The sequence below is a fragment of the Lampetra fluviatilis genome, chromosome 32 (genome assembly GCF_964198595.1).
Source record: "Lampetra fluviatilis chromosome 32, kcLamFluv1.1, whole genome shotgun sequence".
Lineage (NCBI taxonomy): Eukaryota > Metazoa > Chordata > Hyperoartia > Petromyzontiformes > Petromyzontidae > Lampetra > Lampetra fluviatilis.
Window position 1 is genome coordinate 900104 of NC_136306.1, and position 27092 is coordinate 927195.

Here is a 27092-nt window from a genome sequence, read left to right on the forward strand (position 1 = left end):
GGGATGAGGGAGTGAGGGGAGGGAGTGGGGGGAGTAGGGGGATGAGAGGGGGAGTGGGGGGATGAGGGAGTGAGGGGAGGGAGTGGGGGGAGTAGGGGGATGAGAGGGGGAGTGGGGGGATGAGGGAGTGAGGGGAGGGAGTGGGGGGGGGGGAGTAGGGGGATGAGAGGGGGAGTGGGGGGGATGAGGGAGTGAGGGGAGGGAGTGGGGGGGGGAGTAGGGGGATGAGAGGGGGAGTGGGGGGATGAGGGAGTGAGGGGAGGGAGTGGGGGGGGGTAGTAGGGGGATGAGAGGGGGAGTGGGGGGGATGAGGGAGTGAGGGGAGGGAGTGGGGAGTCGGGGGGTGAGAGAGGGAGTGGGAGGGATGAGGGAGTGAGGGGAGGGAGTGGGGGGGGGAGTCGGGGGGTGAGAGAGGGAGTGGGAGGGATGAGGGAGTGAGGGGAGGGAGTGGGGGGGGAGTCGGGGGGTGAGAGAGGGAGTGGGAGGGATGAGGGAGTGAGGGGAAGGAGTGGGGGGAGTAGGGGGATGAGAGGGGGAGTGGGGAGGTGCGTGGATCTGGAGGGAAAACCTCGCCTCTGGCACCATACCACACCCCCACCCCTCCCCCGCCACCTCGCGCTGCGTCAGTTGTCTCGCGCGCCGCCATTGGTCAAACCGCAATTCAACAGGAAGCCGGACAAGCCAATGGGGAGTGACCCCTCGCCGCCACGCGACGACCCGCCAGGATGTGACGTCGCACCGCTCGCGTGGGCTTAGCGCCGCCATGTTGGGTGAGGGCGGCTCCCGCGCTCCCGGGGACACGCAGGGAGGGAGGGAGGGGGCGAGACGTCACCGCGCGCCCTGCTGTAACCGCCACCGCGCCGTCGCAACCAACCTGACCCAAGATGGCGGCCGCGCGGTCTCGGCGCGAGTGACCGCAGCGGGGCGGAGTCTCGGGAGGTTCACCTCCTGGGCGCGACATCACCCAAGCGGTGGCTGCGGCGGCGCCTCGCTACTTCCCCCCTCCCCGCCCGCTGCGTCTCGTCCCCCTTGTCCCTCTATTGTTACCTCCTAGCGCTCTCTCGTCCCACCGCGACCACATCGCTCGTGCGGCCACGGCTCGCCGAGTGCCGTCGCGCTCTCTCTCTCCCTGCTGCTGCTGCCGCGGCTGTCGTTTCGCGAACGAACTCTTCGCCATTGTTGAGACTTTATCGTTCTCACCGCTGCCCCCCCCCTCCCCATCCGCGCCTTCGCCCGACTTCGCGGAGTCCGCGACAACCAAATAACAACAGCGGCAGCAGTAACAACCGCCGAGAAACAGGCGATCGTTCCAGCATGGGCTGCACGCTGAGCACCGAGGACAAGGCGGCCGTGGAGAGGTCGCGCATGATCGACAGGAACCTTCGAGAGGACGGGGAGAAGGCGTCCCGAGAGGTCAAGCTGCTGCTACTCGGTGCGTCCCGGACACTCGACACACACACGCGCGCCACACACAAATGTGTACCGACGGTCGCGTATACTCACACGAATGGCCATGCCTACACAGACCCCCCGTGTAGCCTGTAACAGACTGTTGGGGCAAGTGCTGTTATGAAGGCCGGGACGGCACATGGGGGGGGGGTGGGTGTCCAGTACCACGCCTGGCCGCCTTTGTGTCCATAGTGCCGATGTTTACACACCGCACCGGGTACTCGTTTAAGGCCGAGTCGACCTAGGGGAGACCCAGGACCGGTTAAAATAGTCACTGTTTGTTGGCCGTGAATCTTAACTCGGGGACGCCGGCCGGGTTCGTAGCGCAGCGCGCTAACCGCTCCACTGCCGCTCCCCACGACATAGACGGACAAAGATCGCCCAAATTGAGGGCAAAGATCGCCCAAATTGAGGCCCAAGACTGTTGGGGCCAGTGTGTGTTTGAGAGCATCTTCATCAGAATCCTTTATCGGGAGGTTGGCTCTGCGCACGCGGGGGTGGTTGCCAGAACCACGCCCGGCCGCCTTTGTGTCCTTATTGGCGATGTTTACACATCGCACCGGGTTTGTCACGTAATCAGATTGTAAATGTTGTGGGTTTACTCTCCAACACACCGGTGTGCTGTCCGAGTAACGAATTGGCCACGTTCAATTCATGTGACAAACCTCACTAATTCGTTGTCGGGTTTAACGACACATTTATATTTACGCGATCGAACCCCCAAGAAAACCTACATTATAGATGATATTGGTCGCGAAAGTCGACTTGTTAAACAGCGTACGCTCCACACAAACTCCACAAACACAGCTCTCCACATCACACAAACAGGACAATACAGCAATAACACGGTAGAATTAAACGATATCGGCAAACCTCGCATACTATCTCATCAATTATTCACAACCTCATGCTGCTCGCTCGGTGCGTCCCTGTAGCCCCCCCCATCACACAGACGCAGTTTCACGATAGAGATCCCCCACGTAGCCTACAGACTGTTGGGGCAAGTACACAGGGCACAATGACACGCGGGTACAAACAGACCTTGGCTATCCTTCGCAGCTATTCGGGCACCCACAATGCGGCACAGTCAAACGCCATCTATTTTCGTCCCCTCTATACATCACCCCCCAAATCGGGGTACCCTAACCTCTTGCTGAACAGGCAAGAGATTTTGTGAGAAAACCACGTGTGCGTGGCGGAGAGCGTCGTCACCATCAGCCTGGAATTTCCTCGCCTTCGCAGAAGGCAAAGCACACTGCTGGCCGCCTCTGCTGCTGCTGCTGGTGGTGATGATTACAATCTGCTTGCCGCAGTGGAAACGACTCAAAAGTGGAATGCTGTTGCTCGCTGTGTCCGTCACAGGCTGTGGTCGAGCCTGTTCGTGTGCCCCCCCAGCCGCCTTAGCACCGCCACGCGTGTGTTGTGTCCACACCGCCGTCTCCACCCCGCCGCATGCTGTGTCCCGCACGTTTCACGATGAACACCATCCACACACACACAGACGTAGAGAGACGAGCGACGAGAGCGCGTCGACTGTGGTAGGCCGAGTTGAATGTTACTCGTGAGAGGGCTGTTGTCGCTACTGGCTCTTGCGAGGCGAATCGAGCAAGCGAGGCGAGAGAACAAAGGCGTGGAGGAAGAGGCCGTGGGATGTCTGCCTCTCTTCACTCCCCCCCCCACTTCTGTTTTAAGCAAGCACGACGTACTGGACATCTGTGAAAAGGGGCCTTATAGCGCATCGGATTCCTCCAGTACAAATACATGTTCTGATTCTGAATCTTCAAGCAAGTGTGTAACCGTTTCTGAATCTTCAAGCAAGCGTGTAACGTGATCTATTCCAAGTTAAAGTGACAAATTAAGCGACTGCGTTGGCAGTGGTGCACACGAGAACATGGCACGCAAACACACGAAAAACTTCGCTGCCTTCGGCCATGAGCACTGCGGCTGCCCTGTTACAGATGAGCAGTCGCTTGTTCCTAATAGCCTAACAACGTGTCCCCCCAGCAGTAGCCCAAGACACGAACTGTTGTCGTTCGTGTTCGAAGTGAATTCAAATGAACCTTCACATGAGAGGTGCAGAGAGTGGAGGGCTGATCCCGGGGCTTGTGTGGTTGTTTCTATTGCAGGTGCTGGAGAATCGGGGAAGAGCACCATAGTGAAGCAGATGAAGTAAGTTGGTTGGATGTCACACTTGAAGCCCATGTTCTCAACCCTTTTTTATATGCCCCCCCCCACCCAATGAAGGCGACTGGTCTCCCCCTCCACAAGCCCCACTCATGAGCTTAATCATCATGTCTATTGGCACCCATGAGGTTCGTGAACATGTCGCTCTAAATTGCGGTGGACACTCGTGCGTGTCCGCTGCTTTGGCTGCGATTCCATCTTTGGTCTCAACCACTGGCAATCATCCCGTACATCAACGGGTCCTGCCGAAGCACACTTATTCAACAGTAAACATCCCCTAGTGTCCACTATCCTATCTTTCAAGGTAATACTTAAACATTCTTGGAAAAGAGCTGCTAACTTTTGGAAGAAGGCGTGACCAACTTCATCACTACAAATAATTCCATTAAGCTGAAACATACATGCGTATATGTTTATGTTGAACTCCTTTCGCACCGTACTCAACCACCCATAACCAACCACGAGGCCTGTCGTGTTTTAATGAGACGTTGATATTAAACATGATAATATTTTGTGTTCCCTCTCACCTATTCCGTCCCGTGTTTTCAGAATTATTCACGAGGCTGGCTACACAGAGGAGGAATGTAAACAGTACAAGGCTGTGGTGTACAGCAACACCATCCAGTCAGTCATCGCCATCATCAGGGCAATGGGAAACCTGAGGATTGATTTTGGGGATGCTGGCCGGGCGGTAAGTAAACATCATCATTGTCTGCAAGTTTCATTGTTTCTACGTAGAATCAAATAACAATTCAATTCATATTTTACACATTTTATTACATTGAGACGATCCGAAAATTGCGGTGTCAGACAGATAACCAGTCAAAAACAATTGTTGTCTGCCTTTGTGTTCGGTTTAACTGTGGCATGTCAGTATAGATTGGTTCTGCATTTTCACGCACACATTTAAAACAGGTTTTTACGTATGCTCAAGAGGTTTTTATTTCTATATTACTCGGATTTACTCAAAACGAACATGTGCCTGTCGTGTAGTGGAACATTTCTTATGTATTCAAGACAAAAAAGGGTGTGGTTAGGCAGAGGGAAATGACATTTAACACACTGAATAATATCTGAATGAACATTTATAGAGAAACAAAACACGCACCAAAAAATTTTGATTGGTTTCTCGAAAGCATTAGGAGATGTGCGAGTGGTTATTTTGCATGAAATGTCATTCGAACATGGTTTGTAATTGTAACCAGCCTTAATCCTTGTTGCAATACACTTCCCCCTGCCTGCTAATCACGATCAGGTGGTAAGGTTGCCCATGTGAAGCCACCTTGTATGTGAAACATTGCCTCTCGTTCATGGTTTTGTTAATCGCATTGCTGGGGTTTTTTTTTTACGGAAAGTGACCGAACTATAAAAAAGTTTAGCATTTGAATGCTTTTCCTGCCATGCATCCGCTGAACCAGCCTTTTTGATTGAACACAAACATTTCGCCCTTGTGTTCGTGAAGCTGCAAAGCTACCGCTGGGTACTAACTTAAACATGGACATTGGTTTCTGCTTTACAGTGTTTCAAAATAAGTCAATGGCTTCATAAGGTTTGCAATCCAGAAAGGAAATGTATTATGGTGCTCCACAAGCAATGGACAGCCCTTTGAGATATAGCGAGTTAGAGGCTTTAACCATGTGTTATGAAACTCTCTTAAAATAAACCTACACATGTAGGTGTGTCTTCATGAAAATAATAAAATGTAACACATGGCTGGGTAGTTAGCAGAGTTGTTACCATTGCTTGTGAAAGTTTGTTGCCCTAATTTTAATTTGTGAGCTGGGTTGTTTTAGCAGTCTGTTACCAGCATAGATACATTTCTAAAATAATTACCAGTTAAAGTAATTGGACAAATCTGAGGTGTCCTTAAGTGATACATTGTTTGTGTAATACATGTTAATATGTAAGGAAAGTATACTCACCTCACTGACTTGGGAACAGCCAACACAATATTTAATATCAAATATTCAACCTAAATATCTGCTTAGAAATAGAGTAACAAGTGTGCGGTGATATAATTCAAAATGGCCTGTTGCTCATGCAGTTAATTCGATGATGCACCAAGGTAATTGTCTGACACTTGGTCTGCGTGCAGGATGATGCGCGGCAGCTGTTTGTGCTGGCGGGGTCGGCGGAAGATGGGCTGATGACACCCGAGCTGGCGCAAGTCATCAAGCGGCTGTGGGCAGATCCGGGCGTGCAGGCGTGCTTTCGGCGAGCCCGCGAGTATCAGCTCAATGACTCGGCTGCATAGTGAGTAACTCGGTTTGAGTTTTAATGTTTTATTACGGCATTGAACTAGTTTGTAATAAAAGCATGAATGCACAGGATAAAGTTATGTTTTTATTATTATTTCCAACTGGTTTGAGGCTGAATCGAGAGGAACAGGATTTCACCCGCAATCAATTTGCAACCTGTTTTTGGCTTTTGCATGATTCGACTTGCTCATTTCGGAGTACCGCTGAGCTGGTCAATTGTCGCATCAACACTTTTATATCTGTATAAAGTTACGGGTTAAGGCCGTATTTTTTAACTGGCACCCGAAGGCCCGGGGCATAGTGCTCTTCGCTGCTGACATAATGCAATGATCCCCAAGTGCATGGTGTCATCACCCACTATTACTTTAATTGTAGTCAATTAATGGAGAGAACAGGAGAGGCACAGTGTGTTTGTTAATTACAAAATAAGTACTAGTTTGTTCAAAGAACTGAAATAAGTCTGTTGCCTTTTGGGTTTGTTAGACGGAGGTTTTTGGAATAGGTTTAGCATGTAGGCTTTCGCGACCAATATTATCCATAATAATGTTTTTTGGGTTATATCGCGGAAATATAAATGTCATTAAACCCGCCAATTAGTAAGGGTTGTCAATTAAACAAAACGTGCCATTTATTTGCCACTTCGGCACCAATGTGTTAGAGAGTAAACCCACAACATTCACAATTCGAGTATGAGATTTCGCTGGCGATTACTACAACTAGCTTCATCAGGCGATATCCGGAATTGTGAAAAAAGATTTTGGAATGTGTACCTTGCATCAGCAACATGCAATTCGATAGGACGTGCCCTTGTGGTTGTTATGGCAACGTTTAAAAAAAACATGGCTGGCTTTCACCTAGTGTGATGGTGATGAGCTGTTTGTTTATCAAGGTACATAACATGCTACCATGTAACATAGCATCCTAAACCTATAAAACATAGACGTTACAAGAATTCCAGGTGACTTTGTGCGATGAGTGAATCGGGCACTATGTATGCCCTGGTAACGAAAGTATTACTTGGCGTCTTCTCCGGCAGGTGACAGAGTCCATTGTTAAACATATATTTATAACCAATCTCATTTGTTGTACAGGTACAATTTACCTTATTTTACACGTTCAGTGCATCACTTCCATTGAAATAGATGTTTTTGTGCTCGCAATGTTTGCATATAGAATCGTGCCTGTGAGACTTGTAAATTATATGCTAATGTTGGGCAATACAGGGACTTCTCTACTTACAAACGAGACAGTAAATAGCAGCATGGGGGACTACATTCTGGAATCGTATCACAATCAGTCATGACAGTTGAGTCACGTTGGGGTGAATCTTGAATCATTACATGTCTGCAAGTTCGATGAGTCAATTCACGAGTTAGATTCTTATATTACAGTAGTCCCTCGGTTAACGTTTTTTAAATCCGTTTCACAACTACTGTGAACGCAAATAACTGTTACTCGAATACAGTATAGGAATAACACGTTAAAAGCATTAATCTGGAATGTAAACAAAGCCATGAGAGTCAAACTGCTCATAAATAGCCGTTGCTGATTGGCTGAGGGCACGCCCCATTTACGGTTTGGCCAAAATTGGCGCCAGCGTGCATGACGTAAACACTTTACTGTTAATCAAAATTTTAACATTGAGCAAAAACGGGGTCCTGTGGGAGGTGAAACGTTAACCGAAAAACCGTGAACCGATGTCACCGTTAGCCGAGGGACTGCTATGCTGGTGTAAAGTCGTGTTTGTTGGTGGTTGTGTAACCCAGTGCTTTGTTGGCGCGGTGGGGCTTGTGAGATTCATGCGACTCGGATGCAAGGTGGCCAGGAAATGACAGCACATGTTTGAGCTGGTATCCCCTTGTACTTGTGGTTTTTTTTTTAAGGGGCTGCAGCTTCCTGATACGCGTAAACACATTGCATAATAACTTGAAACATTACGCAGTGATTTAAATACGATCCCATTGCTCGGGTTTGGATGAAAATAAAACCCGATACAGATTTTGAAGCATCGGATTATCGATTGCATTGGGTCAGTTTGGGATCCTATTGTTAATAATAAACGATTGATGTATTCCTATTAATTACGCTGTCCCACTATAACACTACACGAGTTACTCCTATAACACATTGGTACAGTAGTTGTAATTCTATTTTTTTAATTTGCATAACATATGCGAGTACATTATTTGAACCTTTCGGGCAAGCGATTGCCCTTCCTTGCCTCCATTCCCTGCTAGGCTCTCTGGGCCAGGTTGTGCAACCAGCGAGCAAGGTGGGGGGATACAGACCTCCATGCCTTTACCTTGATTCGTTTCTTGAGGACATGGAACTTAGTTGAATTTGACTTGTGTTGCAAAACAGAAGGAAATAAGTTGCACTTAATTAACATGTTTCTATTATCATCCCAGCCTTCGTGTGGTTAAGAGGAGTGACTTGAAGTGGCAACACATTCATCCTATTTTACGTGTTTATCCGCAAGTTGCTCCTTGAATAAGAGGGAAATGGATGGATAAACACGTGTATAATTGGATCTGAGACTGTGTTTCAATAAGACGAATTAGCATCCACTTTTACTTACCAGGAGGCAGGTGATTCAAAAACGTTACACTGATGAAAAGTTGTGGCTGGGTTTGAGTGTGACATGACATTCTTGCACCCCTGGTGTGAAAGCTTCCTTTTTGTGATGGCGATAAAAAGTAAAATAATTTACCCTACGTTTGGAATTTCGAATGGACGTGTGACTTCCAGATCATAACCACAAACTGTGGGAATTTGCCCTTTCCAGTTGCGTTTTTGTCTTTTGCGATACCTTTAGAGGGTTGTCATGTTCCATATCAAAACTCTTACCTTGACGAGCGGGAACACCATAAAGTAGAAAGTCCAATTTGTGTGTTGCATATGTGCACCGCTTTGTACGGGGCAGAGGGAGCTTTGCATTCTGCAATCTCGAGTGCTTGTTCAGTACTAATGTTAAACCTCTTGAGTCCGACTAACCTCCGCCCCTTTATGCAGCAGTTTGTAATGTAGTTTTGGAGTGACGGTCACTTTTGAAAAGGATAAATAATAAAATACTAAAATTATTCACAGGACAGTTTGATTGTGGGATCATAATAATTGCGGTTAGGGCTGAAAGGGTGGCATGCTTGCTGCCCATGTTAATTCGTGAAACGCATCACGTTTTTACGATGATCGTTAAGTATTTTACATACTAATCACTTGTAGTCATTCAAATAGTTAGAATAATACTCGCTTTGCATTTAGCAGAGCCAGTATTGATGTGCATGTAATGCGGCACTTTATTGTAAATATGATATAATTCGAGGCTTTTTTTAACTGTTTTGCCTTATTCTTTGGGTCTTTCGGTAAAGCCACATAGATAGAAAAGAAAATATCACGACATTTCGATCGCAACACAAGCAATCGTCATCAGTTGAAAAAATAGCGGGAGAGCTGTTGAGGCAGGATGTTATAAAGGTGTGAGATGGGTATAGCCCAGGCCTCCTAAAACTGTGCATATCTACAAACTATACAGACTAGTCTTAATTTTAGAACTTTCGTGACTGCAGGAATTATTATTTGTTTCTTTCGGTTAAGTCACGTCTAAAGATAAAATAATAAATTAAATTAAATAATAGAATACGACGTTTCGATTGCAACACAAGCAATCATCATCAGGTATAATGAAATAGCGACATAAAATCTAACCAGAAAACTATAGACAGACATATTAGCAGACAGATCTCACCAAGATACATAGCGAGAGCAACACAGGTAACAGAGAGGGGTGATCGTCTCTGTGTGGTGGCCTTAAATAGACAGAGGGGGGGGCGGAGGCAGAGAGAGGGAGGAGGGTTAGAGAAAAAATTAGCATATCAATGAGTGGTCAACAGACGTGGTGCTGCGAATGCGATGGCACGGCAAGCAAGCCTGAAAATCAGGAGGACACACTAAAATTAAATAACCTAGTAAAATATCGAAATGTAATGTAATACAACCGACCCTCTGTGTTGTATTACATTACATTTCGATATTTTACTAGGTTATTTAATTTTAGTGTGTCCTTCTCCTGATTTTCAGGCTTGCTTGCCGTGCCATCGCATTCACAGCACCACGTCTGTTGACCACTCATTGATATGCTAATTTTTTCTCTAACCCTCCTCCCTCTCTCTGCCTCCGCCCCCCCCTCTGTCTATTTAAGGCCACCACACAGAGACGATCACCCCTCTCTGTTACCTGTGTTGCTCTCGCTATGTATCTTGGTGAGATCTGTCTGCTAATATGTCTGTCTATAGTTTTCTGGTTAGATTTTATGTCGCTATTTCATTATACCTGATGATGATTGCTTGTGTTGCAATCGAAACGTCGTATTCTATTATTTAATTTAATTTATTATTTTATCTTTAGACGTGACTTAACCGAAAGAAACAAATAATATACAGACTAGCTTAGTTTGTAGACACCGCCAGGATTAGTTTGTAGAATAAATGTAGATCATCTATAGAGCCCCATTGTTTCATTGATTTACGCTCGCTAACGAAGCAACGACACCAGGAGGCGACGCTGCTTTGTCTGGAAGATGCCCTCAAGGGACAGATGCATCATAGAACTGCGGAACTCGTCGAGTTCCCACTTGAGTATCGAGAAGTCCGACTCGACCGCCGTCGTGTTGGCGAGCACCGATGCCAACCCGCCGCTGAAAGCGCGGAGGTTGTCGAAACCACTCGGCAGCACATCCCACGCGTCGTTGAATGTCGTCGTGTTGGTGTGCTTGTTGATGGCGTCGTGAATGATCGTGTCCTCCTTGTAGAGCTTGACCAGTTGGCGATGCTCCTCCTCAACCATGCTGACCAGAATTTCGTAACATGCACGCGACGCACTGCCAGCACGTCCTTCACGAACACACCAGGACGCATCTTCACGAGCTGAGCGGGCATCACGGGCACCGCATCCTGGTCGAGAGCTCGATTGGCGTCGTTACGCTCTGCTTTGACGTCGTTGAGACCCGCGATCAGCGTCATCGCATATATCGAGATCTCCTTGACGATCCTTGTCTTGTCGACCTCATTGAGATCCTCGTAGCTCTCCTGCGCAAACGATCCCTGGTCCTCAATGTGGGCAATGATCGCGGCAGACGCGATGCGCATCGACTGATCATGATACGACACGTACGCCTCATCATGATTGTTGACGCCATCAACAATCTCAACACTGAACAAAACGGTGAGCGACCCGATAAGCGACTGAATATGCTCCTCCTGCTGCGCCATGAGCAGCGACTGGCTCTGGAGCTGGACGATAGTGACGTTGATGGCGTTGATGGCGTCGATGGCGGGCGCGAGCGCGTAGGTAAGAACCCACCAATCGGCGGTGGGCAGCTTCGCGGGGTTGTTCTCAGTAGTGTACTCGATCAATGCTCGGCGGTACTGCTTGTAGAACTTGAGCACGTTCCCGAGATTGGCCCATCGGTTAGCCTTCCTGGGGCACTTGACCTTCATCTTGATGATCAGGTTGTTTTGGGCGCGGAGGTACACCGAAAAGTCGTACACGATCTTCACCCAGCTGCCATCGATGACGCACTCGGCGGATTTCTGGACCACAATATCGATCTGATGAGGCGGACACCAGATTCGAATGACGTCGTTCTTGGCCTCCTTCACAATGAGCGTCACCAGCCCCCCATGACGCCCAGTCATCGTATTCTCGCCGTCCGATGAAAAGCCGATCAGCTTGGCGCGCCAGTTGGGGTACAGCGCGTCGAGGAACTTGACGAGCATGCGGAAGATGTTCTGAGCAGTGTGACGCTCGAACATAGGGATCGCGACCAGGTGCAGATTGACGAGGAAGCCGCGGTAACAAACGCGGGTGCGCAGGTCGAAGAACGACTGGCCGCGGTGAGTACTGCCGTCGCCAGCCAGAGAGAAGGCCCACACCGATGGATCGTAGATTATTCTGGCGATCATCTGCAGCCCGACGGCCACCAGAACACGGACTGACTGTGCGACAATGAGGTCGTTCATGCCCTGCAGCTTCGGCGTGTTGGTGCGGATCCTGGCATGATCGATGGCAGCAGCCGTTTGACGGAACGACATGCCGACACCGACGTGGTCCATGGCGAGCTCGAAGCGCATCTCGTTCTTGATTGTTGCCGTGTACGTATACGTCCCCGTCTCGATGTTCACTTTCTTGACGAACAGCTTCATCGCGTTGACCTTCTCCTTGGCCTTCTTGGCGGCCTTCTTGGCGATGGCTGCGGCCGCGTCGTCGTCGTCGTTGTCGTCGCCGCTGTCCTCGTCGTCATCGCAAAAGAACAAGTCCCCGATAATTGTCTCAATGATGCTGTTCTGGATCACGTAGTCGATCGACGCGGTCGACAGGTCCATGTAGTTGTGGAGCGTGTTGGTGCGCTTGGCCATGCCGTTGAAGTAGCTCTTCTCATCGGGCGACAGCGTCTGGTAGAGCATCCACGATTCCTTGTGCTGCGGCAGGAATGGCTTCGTGAAGTTCTTGATGTCGGTGCGGTTCTTGCGCTTGCGGCCCGAGTCGCCCGTCACCTCAACCACATCACGGCCTTGGTGAACACAACAAGCAACGACAGGACTGCGCGCCATTGGCCTTTGTCGTGATGAGCTCCATCCCATACTGAAGGGTGTGTGAGGATTGGAACGGCGTCGCCACTTTCTTCCCTCCCATGTTGCTGCAGCTGCAATGCTCGGTATAACGATGCGGTACGTCTTGCCGCGGATTACGCAACTGCGCACTCCGCGCACTCACTAGTTTGTAGACGCAGCCAGGCTTAGTTTGTAGATATGTGGCGCTATTTATAGCGAATCTACAGTTTTAGGAGGCCTGGTATAGCCCAAGGGTCATAAGCGAAGTGGGTGGGGCTAGTGATGAAATTTGCATGTAAATATAAGATCGGGTAAATCGAAGAGCTACCTCCACGACGACGAAGCTGCGGAGGTGGCCATTGTATTGTGAGAGATTAGCATGTCAATGTAAGATCGCAGAGCCACCGCCACAGCGAGGAAAATGAGCAACGGTGGCTGTGTTAGTGAGACATTTAACCTGTTAATGTAAAGACATTTAACCTGTTAATGTGCTAACATCGCCAGGTAGGATGGAAACATCACAGCCAGTTATGACTTAAACTGGTTAATAACGAACTTCCAATGATTGCTCAGTTTGTACCCATCTTCTCGGTTGAAATTGTGTCTGTGTTTATATATCTGGATGGCTTCATGAACGAATCTTTGCTGATAGCCAGTGGGTTTGCAGAGTACCTTCGTCTTGGAAAAATAAATTACGTGTGAGTCCACTGCATTAGAACAATGATCAGCCACGGCTGAGGTATTGGTCCTACGGTGTTTCAGACCTGCCTTATGTTCACGAACACGGTCCGAGACGTGTCGCTTAGTTTCCCAAATGTAACTACTGCCGCAGACACAGCTTATTTTGTAGACACCGCGATATTGCATGTCAAGGATCACATCCTTCACAGATGGGATCAGATTGCGAATTTTACGTACCGTGTTGAATCGAACCTGGATCTTGTGTTTGCTCATGATTTTGGAAATTTTTTTAGTGACCCCTGCTATGTATGGCAAGGTGACTGTTTTGATTGGGTCCTCAGAGGGTTATTTCCCAACGGTTGGGGTGAAATCTTTACGGATTGTGTAGTCTGAATATCCATTCATCTTGAGGGCTTGGTGTACGTGTTCCAGTTCACTGGCTAGGTGGTGATAGTTGGAAATACATCGAGCTCTATGGTGTAGAGTTTTGATGAGGGAATTATTTTGGGATGGATGGTGGTGGGAGTCATGTTTCAGGTAGGCATCTGTATGGGTGGCTTTCCTGTAGACAATGTCCCAATGAGCCATCTGGTCTCTTTTCGATTAAAACATCCAAGAATGGTAACTTGCCATCCTTTTCCACCTCCATGATGAATTTGATGGCTGGGTGTATGGAATTGATGTGGTTGAATAATTGGCCCAGAGCTGGTAGGCCATGTGGCCAGATGACGAACATGTCATCTACGTACCTCTTCCAAATTGTTTCATGAAAACATTGGCTATAACTGGAGATAAGGGAGAACCCATTGGGGTACCTTCATCTCGTTTGTAGAATGTTCCATTCCAGGTGAAGTAAGTATTGGTGAGGCAGTGTCTAACCAGGGCCGGTATATCAGCATTCAGTCCTTGTTGGACCAAATCTTCAATTTTTGCAATGGTGTTAGGCACAGAAACTTTGGTAAGCAAAGATACTACATTGAAACTGACAAGTAAATCACCTGGAGACAGTGAGATGTCCTTAATTAACGATGCCAAGTGAGCTGAGTTCAGTACAGCTGAGGTGGTCTTACCAGTGAATGGTTGTAAGGTCTCAGACAGAAATCGGGCCAGTTTGTAGGTGGGTGAGTCAATGGTGGAGACGATAGGATGAAGTGGTGTACCTTCTTTATGGATTTTTGGTAAGCCATCAAATCTGGGTGGTCTAGCAGCAGAGGGTTTTAAGGAAAGCCACTTGGTTGATGCGATTAAAGATGTCGAATCAGGGATGATATTGTTTTGCCTTAGCAAGAAATTACAGGGACTCCTCTACTTATGAACAATTTAGGTTCCAGAGGTCTGTTCGTAAGTTGATTTTCTTTTAAGTCCAACTTCACTCCTGTCGATTCCAAACATGTTGTACGGCATGTACACTAATAACGGGGAATGGCTTTAAAAGTTGTATAATCTCCTGTAGATGTAGATACTGATGATTCTTCATATTGTGCAGATGTCGATGCTACTGTTTTTTCATGTTCTGCAGATGCCACTGGTTCTTTATGTTCTGCAGATGTAGATGCTAATTCCCTTTTGTGCTCGTGTTTCCTCTCTCCTCTCTTGAAAAACTTACCAACAGATATCTGCACAGTTGCTCTCTTCTCTTCACAAATCAACTTCTAATAGGCAATAGCAACTTGACATACAGACCGGTTTGTTTGTATCTCTGAAAGTTTGTAAGTCGAATTTTCTTAAGTAGAGGAGTCCCTGTGGTTGTTTTGTAATTATGTTTATGGATAATTTGACAATCGTAAGGTCTGCAGTCAGAGTGTACTTGAGTTAAAATGGTGGTCTGTGATTTTCTCGGACTATCAAACCAGCTGGGACGAATTAAGGAAGTAACACTCCTTCAGAAGTACGTAGTTGCTTCCTGCAAGGAAGGCCCCTTCCACACCACAGCAATGTGGCATTTCCACCACTGGTTGTCATTCACAAGTAGAGACGAGCAACAACGGAGATGTGTTGCTTTTCACGGAGAAATGGCTTGTCTCTATCTTAGCAAATGGGTGGAACATTGAATCTTGAGTGCTGGTTCTTTGCATACCATTGAAACACACAACATGAAGAGAGGCCCCCTGTTTAGCTTTCTAGACCTTAGGGGCAAATTCTAGGCATCCAAGGCCATCAGAAATGAGACCCAGGCTGTGGCCGGGCTTTACCTGGCACGGCTCGGCACTTTCCCCAGTCCATTGCTCTGTGGGTTTTGGTGCCTCCTGTACCTTGTCTTATGCTTGCAAAATAATGAGGTAAAATTTTGCTTGTGTTAGCTTACACTTTCCCAAGCATTAACATGTGTAATTTTTATTAGGTGTGTTTAATACAAAACGATAAAAACACAGCCCTAAAGTTTTCTTAATTTAGAGATGCCGTTGACCGCACGTGTTTTATGTGTCGATCCAGGTGACGTCATGACTTACCATATGGGAAAACGACCCAGTTAAGAGTATGTGGCTCCATTGGCAGAGTGAGCTGCATGGCCTACCCCAGGAAAGCTGTGTTTGCCAGTCTAGTGCTCACTCACATGGTTCAGGAAGGCTGCCAATAGAATTCAGGCCAAGCCCACGTGCTCGTTTCACAAACTGTGCAGCCTGCCCGCTCTTCGGTGGTCACGGGATCGTGGCGTTATTTTAACGCTGGCCTGACGCACATTCGGGGTGGTGCGTCCAGAACCACGCTCGACCTGCCTTTGCCTCATTCTACACACATACGCGTCCGTGGCACGGCGAATAAAGTCCTGACTTGAAATAAGCCACACGGGGATCGATTCTTCACAATCACAGGCGTGTATAAATCGGGAGACTTATGACCAGATGACCCAGTGGGGGTGCGCAATGTCGTCAGATCTGGGAAGCGTGGCAGGTGTTGCTGAGCAGGGATAGTGGTTGAGTGAGTGACTACCACGCACGCCAGGTTGGCAATACGTGGCTGCGGAGATGTGCTGCGAGGTCAGCAGCGGCTAGTTCAGCGATATCAAATGTTGCACTGTTCTTCTATGCTCTCACGCCCGACAAACACGGTCGGTTACGTACGGTGCGAAATAAGTTAAACATACATACATCCAGCCTTCATAAATCTGCGCTGATTGGCGTGGTAAAAAAAAAACTCCAGGACATGCGAGGCATGGGGAGGACCTGGTTCAGCAGGGACCCCTCCATTCATGTGTACATGAATGGGGGAGTCGCTGTGTAAAAAAAACATCCACTTCTCACACTGCACTGCCCAAAATGATTGTCAAGTGCCATACATTTTTTTTGTAAATGGTTGCTAAAAGCATACGAATAGAAAACCAGTGTGAAATTAGATTTGAATACACGTTCTTTCTACTTCATGGGAACCCGCTGAATGGGAATCCTAGTAACGTGGTGTTAATGCGTGTGGCCCAAGGTGACATTTACAGTAATTGTAGGCTAAAATGTAAAACCGGTATGTGCGATGCCTCTGGAGACAGAAATCCACCGTGTCACCTATTCTGTTATGTTTGCTTAGCAGGCTGATCGCCGCTGGCATTAAAATATTGAAAGTGTGGCTTTTGAAATTGTGTGGCAATTTAGCAGCGTGACCTTTTGTGTTTTCACTGTATTGCAGAAGAAATATATTTTCCGGTGTAAGCAAAGGATGTGTGTTCGCAGGATGATATCGGCTTATGCAGCCATAGCAATAGGTAATACGAAGTGGACCTCTATTATGCAATTACCGTGTTTCTTTACAGCCGTCAAATTATAACGCCACATTCAAGCCTCATTAGGGCTGCTGGTGCTGCATCAGTCTACTGTACACGTACTTGCTAAGCGAGTGTGCAATACGTGGATTGCAATAGTTGTGCCTTGCGTACCTGTTTTAGTTTCCTTCTTGTAACATTCCTCGATGAGTCCTAAGTTTTTGGTCGCAAATGACATTTTTTGGCAGTGGAAATGTAATTCAAATTAAGCATTTAGTTGCGACAGAATTGAGGTTTTCGAAAAGGTATATTTCTGGGTTTGATGCCCGTCGACTGCAGACATTTCACATGGCCACCGTGTCGAGCGACTCGTTAAGAGGCATGGATACGGAGGTGTTGTGCCTTGGTGGCTCGTGCCGCATACAGATTGCCCTTGGCAGTGTCATGCGTCTTGGCGCTCCCTAGGCGACGCATGCACCTGCCGTGTCATTGTGCTCATTATATTTCTTCCCCGTTTTCTTGCAAGAATATAAGAGATTACCTGCCAAGTACGCGTCTGTTAAAAATATTGATGCGTGTGTAATGCACTTGCGATTAATATACAGGAAAGTGGCAGGTAACTTATTTTACTGTAGGCGAAAGCGGTGTAACAATGAATCTCCATTATCTTCTGTCACGTGGAGATGCGTGTTAGGTTAGGATAAACCCTTTTTCCTAATCGTAAAGGGAGGAAAAGGTTGTGGGGTAAGTTACATGAATTTAAGTGTTAAGGGTTAAGGAGTCATCTCAGATATTTTTATTTGAGTTCCTGTGAATTGCACAATGAAGGAGTCGTAATGCAAGTTTGAAATCCAGCAACTCGGGGTTGGTGGATCACAGGAATGCTGCCCATGTGAGACGGAGCGAGAATAAGCAGCTCCTGAACCAGTAACGTTGGCAAATATGCTCTGTGACATGCAAAGTCTTTTGTGATTTAACAATGTACATAATTTACAGTTAAATGACTAGCTTTGATGTGATGTGCAAATGCAATAATATATAATTTGATTGGCTGTTGGGTGACATTAGTTGTAAAGTGTACTTTTCATTTCCCTCCATAATTAAATATTTTGAGGAGACATAGCATTGCTTCAAGTTTCTTGAGCACAATTTTGAAGATGTGTAAGCAAATGACAAAATAGTGGATTGATTTGAGGGTCACTGTAATTGTTTTACATTGAATGAGGTGAAGAGCCTGGCAGAAATTATTATTTACTACGTTTTAGAGACCATTTAAAGTACATTTTGTTATTCAGAAAAGTGAAACATTGCTAATGATTCGCTTTTTGTACATTGCTGGGCTCACGATAGTGGCAGAGATGAGACATGTTCTAAGTCACAATAATCACCGTGGAAAAAAAAACCCTGTATTCCTTTGTTATAATAATTAAGATCAATTTAGTATTGACAGTGTGCTTATACTGGGCTCCGACCGGTCGGTGTTGCAGTTAAAGTGATTATATCTCTTCCAGGAGGGTGCAGGTCAAAATCCCGTCGGGAGTTAGTCCTGTTGAATGCTCATTCGCCCAGAGAAACACTGGATTGATCCGTGCTGTGTCTGAGGACTCGTTTACACGAGGGGTTTTGTATTTCTGTTTGTAGCTGCAAATCGGAGTACATAGGAAGGACCCTGTGTGTACGAAGATATTTCACTCAATGCCATGGACGTTAAATATAGATGTTTGTATTATTTAAATTGACAGAATGTATTCCCAAGTGTTTTTGGGCAAATTTGTCGTCAATTAAAAGCCACGTTTATTCATTATTTTTAATCACACTATTTCCATACCAGTGTACATTTGGCACACTTCTTTTTTTTACCAGTTTAAACTTTGACAAGAAGCTGCTGGTTTTTCATATTGTAATGTTTCTTACATTTGCGTGAAAAATATATCAACTCGAAGCTATTCGTGACATTTGGCAGTTCACAATGCCCCCCCCTCCAGTAGAGACCATAGTTCCTGTCAGGAAACCTTTTTAGCTCGCGTATTCCTCATTCTCACTGCAGCCGCAGCCGGGCCCGTCACACATGGCGTCGTTTTGAGGTTGGGTCAGAGAATCCGGATTTTGCACAGCATCATCGCTTCCTAGCCCGACCCATCCCAGGCAATGGCCCAGCCGATGGCCATACAAGCCCACCCACACTCACTTCCTCATCCCGAACTCGTGGTGACGAGAGAGCTGCGCCATCTCCACAAGCAGCTCTGTGCCACCGTGGGGTTAACGCGGAAGCGAGATGCCCGGCGTTCTCTGCGACGCTACTTGTGGGCGTGTACTGTCATGGCCGCGTTGGTGTTAAAACATATCCCAAACAAAAAATTAATCTACGTAGCTTTTAGTTTAAAATCTGTAATTCGTTTAAGAGTTATAAAAAAAGCCCATAAAACATTTACTATTTTATGAATCACCCCCAGCTGTCGAAGGTGGTGCAGAGATGGAGAAAGGGGAGGGGGTGCCAAGTGGGAGAGGCTGATCCCACGGAGGCCTCATGGCTCATGGAGCATGGGAACCCCGGATTAGCAAAGTGGGCAGCATTGATGGAGTCTTTTGACTTCACGCACTCCAGCAGGAGGGTATGGGGGTTACTGCGGAAGCTCGGTGGTGCTGCACCCTCAGAACATCGGGCTCGTAAGGCGACTGCTTATGGGATTGCGGCGCAGTTTCTCGGCAATGCAAAAACAATCATAAGTCAAAAACAAGAACGCACAGTAAAACGTTCCGCAAAATATACACTCCACAAGCATAACAAATTTTCCTCTGTCTGTAGCTGTACTCGCAGAAGAAATAGATGCTGCACTGGTGGTAACAAAGGCAGGTGAAGCCGCAGGAATAGATGGGATTACCCAGAATTCCTAAAACACCTTGGCTGCAAAGGATGAAACCTGGCTGGCGAAACTTTTTTCAAAAAATCATCGCCACCAGCAAGCGTCCAAGACTTTGGTGAAAAGCAAAAGTCATTGCGCTCCTCAAGCCAGGAAAACCTGCTGATGACCCGCACAGCTACAGGCCAATCTCCGTTCTTTGTACAGACGACAAGCTACTGGAGCCATTACTGCTAACTCGACTCTCTCCTCTCTTGGAAGCCAACATACCACCTGAGCAGGTAGGTTTTCGGCCACAACGAAGCTGTTGTGACCAAGTCCTCGCCTTGACATAACACATCGAAGCCGGCTTTCAGCATAAACAGAAAACAACGGCTGCTTTCATAGACTTGTCCTCTGCATACGACTTGGTCTGGCGCCGAGGATTTCTCTTTAAACTCGCCAACACAATCAAGTGCAAAAATACAGTTTGCCTCAGCGCCAGCATGCTCAGTGACCGTCAATTTCGCGTCCATCTCGGAAACCGGATCAGCTGCCCACGAACTCTACAAAATTGCCTACTGCACGGGTCTGTATTAGCACCAGACCTGTTTAATCTTTATACCAGCGACATGCCGGCCACATTAAGCCGCAAGTTCATATGTTCAGATGATCTAGCATTGGCCAGCCAAGCGACAACATTCACCGCAGCTGAACACCGACCAAAATAAATTGTAAGATTATTACTACTACTGGCGACTTAAGCCAAATCCAACCAAGACAGTGTCCTCAGCGTTCCATCTCAACAACGCGGAGGCAAAAAGTACGCTGAAGATCGAGTTTTGTGGCTAAGCCGTCACCCACGACCCACTCCGGAAATATCTTTTGAGTGGTGCTCGATCGAAGTCTCACCTTCAGGCAACACATTGCGCAGTTGAGCAACAAGATAAAAACTTGTACGAACATTACCCTTAAACTGGCGGGAACTCGTTGGGGCTGTGATGCGCAAACACTTCCGACTGCCACGCTCGCCCTTGTGTATTAGACGGGAGAGTTGCTCACTTGTGTGGGGACACAGCGCTCACACTCGCATTATCGACACACAGCTGAACATTGCAATGCGTGGCCATCTCAGGTACACTGAAGTCGGCGCGGACCCAGTGGCTCCCAGTGCTCGCCCACATCGCTCCACCGCAAACCCGTCGTGAAACAGCGGCCGTTCGGGAGTACCAACAAATTATCGTTAACCCGCACCTTCCGATACATCGGGACATAAACCCAGTGCCACCTGTTTGCTTAGAATCAAGCCTCACTCCACGCTGCAAATGTAAATGAAGGTGAGAGATGGAAGCAAGTCTGGACTGCGGCCGACGTAAAAATAAACATCTCGTACAGGACCTTACAGTCGAACCTCCTGCTTTCAACCCTCCACTCTGCCAATGGGTCGACCATCAACCGAATTGGGACCGGGCAGGGCCGATACGGGCACCTGATGCACAAATGGCACATCAAAGAATCGGCAGCCTGTGAGTGCGGCCACGAATCCCAAACAATCGACCACATTGTAAACAGCTGCTGTCTTCACTCCTTTAAAGGAGGAATGGGCGAGATCCACTCTGCGTCTGAACAGACACTTTGAGTGGATAACAAATAAAAAAATACATCTTTATGCTGCTGCTAGGAATACATACGAAAGAAAACCCAAGGCCCCTGGTGTTGATGCTGGGTCACAACTGGGCCTGCATTGCCCCGTTCCGTTTGGCTGTAGAAACGATGCAATCACAACAAATATGAGTCCAGACGCATTCTTCATCACCATTGTGTGTTTTTCTTGATTAGTCGTGGGGGGAGGGGGTATCATCTCCAACTATATAAAGTACTAGCCGTACTACCCGGCTTCGCCCGGGACTTGGATTCACCACACCCGGCCGCCTTCGTCTCCCCAGTGGTGATGTTCACACCACAACAGTTACTTGTTTGAGGCTGAGTCGACCTAGGGTATGCCCAGGACCGGTTCAAATAATCGTCACTGGTGGTGGCCGTGAGCGGGAATCGAACTCGGGTCGCCAGGTTCGTAGCGCAGCGCGCTAATCGCTACACTATAATGCGTTACGTTTCCACATGCACGGGTCACATGACAGATTTGACGTCACAGCTCACTTGCCGTGCAAAAAATCTCTGCATTAGCTCCCCCCCCCCCAAAAAAAAAACTAAAGTGTATTTTTATAATTTTTGCATGGTGTACAGTCTGGAAAGTACCCACATGGCAAATTTGCAGTTTGTTTCATGTCGGGAAGTACGCTAAACATTTTGAACAGACACACATATTCACAACTTTGCCTTTTATATATATGGAGATATATTTTATATTGTTAACAGATTAATATAGTTTTGATGAAATACAAATTTTCAGCCCCATATCAAAACATGTGACCTCAACTTTGAGAGACTGACTGCTTGAGCAAACGGGCTATTTAGCCCACTGCTTTGTTGGAGGACCACACCCAGACTGAAAGACAATGCTTGAAGGCACAAAAACATGTCCTCACAAAGCCTGTCAGCAGCCCTGTGAGCCACATGATTGACACCCTAGGTAGGGCTCGCGTTTCACTCTGGGTTAACCTTGGTGCTATGTATGCTCGTGATTTCTAGTTGGGGATTAAATTGACCGCTCGAGTTTGAGGCATTGTTTAGGGAAGGGAACGATTAACATTTATCACGTGCATACACATGGCTTGTTGGGAGGGGCAGGAAGCTGAATGTTCGGTGAAGGGAGATTGAAGCCGAATCCTTAGAGATGTAACATTTTAATGACTTCTCTCCGAGGTGGGGTGGAAGAGGGGGGAGTATGGAAAATTAGTCTACCCCTTGGAAATTGTTGAAAAATGTGACCTTTTGTGTTGGTAAGAGTTAGTTCAAAGTCAAACTGTCTCCCTGCTCTAATTATCAGAGGGGCGGTGTTCAGTTTAATTAGCAAAATTCCACATTCCTTTGACATGAGCTCGTCTTGTTATAGGACTATCTTTAGTCAGGCTCGGCTCAAAATTATGGTTGTTGAATATGGTTAAGCCTTCTGGTTAGCAGTGCTTCACACAATTGAACCATAATACCTTGCTGATCTCGTCAAGAAGCATAAACCATCGCACAAACTCCGGTCATCCTCGCAGCAGCGGCTTTGGCTAAACATCACACAAAGACGCTAGTCACCGCATCGCTCACTTTCAGATGCGCTTCTGCTGGCGTCTGCAACGCTCTTCCTTTCGATTTTAGGAAACTACCGAAGCTATGCACTTTTAAAATCTAGTTTGAAGACTAATTTCTTTAGAACTGCTTTTTGCGTTTAGTTTGCTTTCCTTTTCCATACCTCAGATTAGAACGGTTGGCGAGGTACTCTGTGAAAGACGTTCTACGTACATGTAATGGTTCACCCCTTTATACTGCGATTAATGAATTGCCACAAATTTCATCATTAATTCAATTGGGCTTTGCAATGTGTGCAGAATCCATGGCAGTATGAATATATAATGTATAGGGAGCAATTTTCCTTCGTATGGCTGCTGATATAGATGCAGAGCAACAACTACAATTTCACATTAAGATCGTCAAACTAGATAACCGTGTCAGGAGCAGCGGAGTTGCTTATTGCCGTGATGTCTCCTTTGTATTTGTGGATCGGGGTGTTGCGTCATTACACGTTGTACGGTCTGTTCTGGATGACCACAGTTCCACGCTACTGGAGAGTTTTTCATTTTCCATTTGTGCTTCAGGTATCCGCATCTGCCATGATTTGTGCAGTGGGATGCGGTTTAGGGTGGACCATGAGCTTCGTGGAAGATTAAAACCCAGGGAACGGCTACGTTGAAAATAGGCTCCCATGGTCGAGTTAGTTTGAAGTATTGTCAGATTGAACATAATTGATGTTGTTATTTCCAGTGCCACGCCATAAGACACGTTTGAACTCTGGACGCCACATCACACTGTTGCGGATGTTTTCCCCCCCCGGATGCCGCTGCTTTTGATAGGAAGGTGCAACCCACTGAGCTATTGTTTTCCATTTTGTTTTTAATGTCACAACAGCACCACGTGGCAACACTGCGTGAAGTGATACTGGATCGTGTATCTTGTCTGACAAGCTTCATTCTTAATTTCTGCAAAAATATGCTTCGTTTTAAAATTACTACTCAAATTTCGCATTTTCAAGTTGATTTAGTTTACCCAGGTGAGAACCGGAGACCAGGATGCATCTCATTTGCAAGAGTGAGCTCAAACATTAATCTGTCGGAAGGGGGCTATGGTTGATGTGTGTAATCCCAATTAAGGATGATAATAGGTTTTTCCCCTACGTGACTTTACCGAAAGAACCAAAGAGCAACAAAACAGTTGTGTTAAGATGTTAAAACACCAAACTGCAACCTTTTACAAGGAATCATGTCTGCATTAACCACAATGCTTGTGGTCAGAATGCAAACAAAAAACACACTCTAATAATATATGCATTGTCCTTGAAACTGATTGGTCCACACCAGAGACAGCTTTCTTTTGAGCCTCGTCTCAAACGGTGTTAGACCAGAAGACGCCAAAAGACAAACACAGTCCAAAGTAATTTTATAATTTGGAAAATGTGGACCCCGAACGCTTCGGAGGACGAGTCTTCGCTTCTTCTCAGTGATGTCATGGGAATCTTTGAGGTCCTCTGCGAAGCCGACAGCGCGTACTAGTGTTGTGGTCACATACTCGGCTCCACGTAAACGGCAAGACTGGCCCAGCCCAGGGTTGTTCACCCGATGCTGGGGGGGACAAAGCCTTCTATAGCGCAGCCCCAAAAATCTGGAACATCGCCTCGTTGCATGCCACCGGACATCTGAAACGTGCCGAGAGCCTCTCGGTTCCGTGGTCTGTGCAAGACACGCACTGGTTCAGACTTGACTTACCATAAATTCAAAAATAAAAACGGTCTCTTTGCTTTCAATTTATTTTATTTATTTTTATTTACGGCTTTTAACTTTATTATGCGATTTGTTGTGTGCGGTTGCAATTTGCTTTGCTCTGTCGGTGTTGGCCGCTGAGGGCGTGACGGGTTTCTTTTATCACCTCTGCTCTATGCCCCCTGTACCCTTCCAGTTCCACTGTAATGTGCACCGATGCTGACTTTATTGAGGGCAATATTGTTTCGTAAAATGAAGATGGATTGGTTGTCATTACAGCCACAGTAATAATCAGGACGGCCATTGCATTTCAACTGTGAACCTCTTCAAGCAGTTGAACACCACGTAGGCTTTCACGACCAATATTATCCATAACCTGCGACCACCGGACATAGCCGACTGGCAAGGTTTGTTCTGTAAACAATGGGCTACCGCCAGGCCATGCCACCACCTCACTTGAAAACTACAGTAGTTTAGAGCCTATAGTGCCCATAGATAATTCACTTGGGTATAATACAACTAGTTTATGGTAATTACTCATGTTAAGGTGATGTGGATATGGGATGAGGCAGCCTGCATCCGATTTTAAACTATTACTAAAAACGACTAATATCCAGCAGTAGATACAACACCGCTGATGGTATAATGTCCTTATGAAGCAACTTAAGTACGTATCATCTAGGTAACATCAACCCTGCTAGTTTGTCATACTATCTAAAAACTCGGGGTTGTTCGGGGGCGCCTGTGGCGCCCCTCACAACCATTTACGACCTTCGGCCAGGAAAGTCACAAAAAATTGCACACGAACGACGCATTCACTCAAGCACTTGATGCTCCGTTTAGAAGTGTTAAAATTAAACATCTTTGAATTGTATTATGTTTTGAATTAGATAATTTTATTTCTTTATTAAAAGCTTATATAATTTTACATCTGCAAGACTTCATTGAAAATTACATTTCGTGTCAATTATCTCTCGTCGTTAAGTAGACGGCCTTGCTGTGGGTTTGGTTCCATGCGGACTTTCACCTGTTTGGGATTGGTGGATCGAGATAAAGCGACATAGAGCTGGCCGTGCTAGAAGACCGCCGTCTGCAGATCGATTCCAACGTAATCAAACGTCTGTCCCTGCGCCTCCGTCGTTCATGCAGGGGGCGTGTAGGTTTGCAGCACCCCCTGCATGAAAACAACGGAAAGTGCAGCGTTAAATCACAGATAGACAACGCATCAGTGTTATATGTGGGTTCACATTGCTTCAAGTGACAGTGAGGATAACGTTCATCACAGCTGTCACGAAAGTTGGAAGCTCATTAAATTGTATTATTTTCATCAGTGTTGCGGTAACATTCGCATCCATTTTTAATTGTTGGGTTTATTTATTGTCACGAGTGCTTTTCCCTTTTTTTGTCTTCTCCACTTGCGTGCTCAGCTACCTGAACGACCTGGAAAGGATCTCGCAGCCAAGCTACGTGCCTACGCAGCAGGATGTGCTGCGTACGCGGGTGAAGACCACCGGCATCGTGGAGACTCACTTCACATTCAAAGACCTTCACTTCAAGTGAGAACGTGCTCATGCAAACTTCCCGGTTACCACGCGTCCCTTACAGAATAAATAACGTAGAATTTGTCACGTGCGGTTTTTGTTCACTCTCGGAGAGAGAGGGGGAGAGAGAAAATGTTTTGAGGCGTGAGAAACCACAGGCAAGCGGGAAGGCAGCCAGAACCGGTGCCTACAATTGTTCAAGCTCTCGTCCTACGTTGGGATTGATGGGCAACTCCATGAATCAGAGTTTATGAATTTGGGAGAAAACCGGAGTATCCAGAGAAAATCCACACGCTGTGAGGGTGCTAACACTCAATCTGAATCGAGTTGCTGTACTGCCATTCCCTGGCAAGCCAAGCTATGGTGACCATGATGCTCAATGATTATAGGGAGGGAGTTCCACTAATGTGTGTGATCCACCAACTCCTCGCTGCCTTCACGGTGCTGGATCACTGGCTTGCAGCATAGCCACCAGCACACGGGTTGTGCCAAAGGGGACGGCGAGTGGTAGCGTTGAGTCATTGTCTGTTCATCCTGTTCACAGTGGTGTCCATGTGCAGTGCTGTACAAGGTACTTGGTACATCCTAGCCACAGATGCCGGACCCCTGCATAGCGTCACTGCTGACTCCAAGCCCCTGATTGTTACCACAGAAAGCCAATGTCTGGATGTGCCTCAATGAAGCAGTATATGCAGTAACGCGGTAGATGTTGTGCAGAGCACAACTATTTACTTGACATCTGCAAAAAAGGAAGGGATTCTCATCTGAAACGTTCTCAAGCTCACCAGTGTGCATGTTGCATACACATTGTGATCAGTCTTAGTTTGTAGGAAACATTCAATGCATGCTTGCAGGAACATACTATCTGAACTATGTATTGTACAATGTACATTTAAAACAAGGCATAACCACAAC

At 46.9% G+C, this 27092-nt stretch overlaps 1 protein-coding gene across 1 annotated transcript in view; it reads left to right on the plus strand.

The window, feature by feature from the left end:
* The first annotated feature begins 917 nt into the window (after window positions 1-917).
* The window catches only part of LOC144943611 (guanine nucleotide-binding protein G(i) subunit alpha-1), a 32817-nt gene continuing 6642 nt past the window's right edge, over window positions 918-27092 (plus strand). Inside the window, exons 1-5 of the mRNA XM_078871221.1 lie at window positions 918-1432; window positions 3576-3618; window positions 4183-4324; window positions 5729-5886; window positions 26064-26192. Of these exons, the coding sequence (XP_078727347.1) occupies window positions 1315-1432; window positions 3576-3618; window positions 4183-4324; window positions 5729-5886; window positions 26064-26192 (590 nt within the window). The 5' untranslated portion in view covers window positions 918-1314. The remainder of the gene's footprint in view (window positions 1433-3575; window positions 3619-4182; window positions 4325-5728; window positions 5887-26063; window positions 26193-27092) is intronic.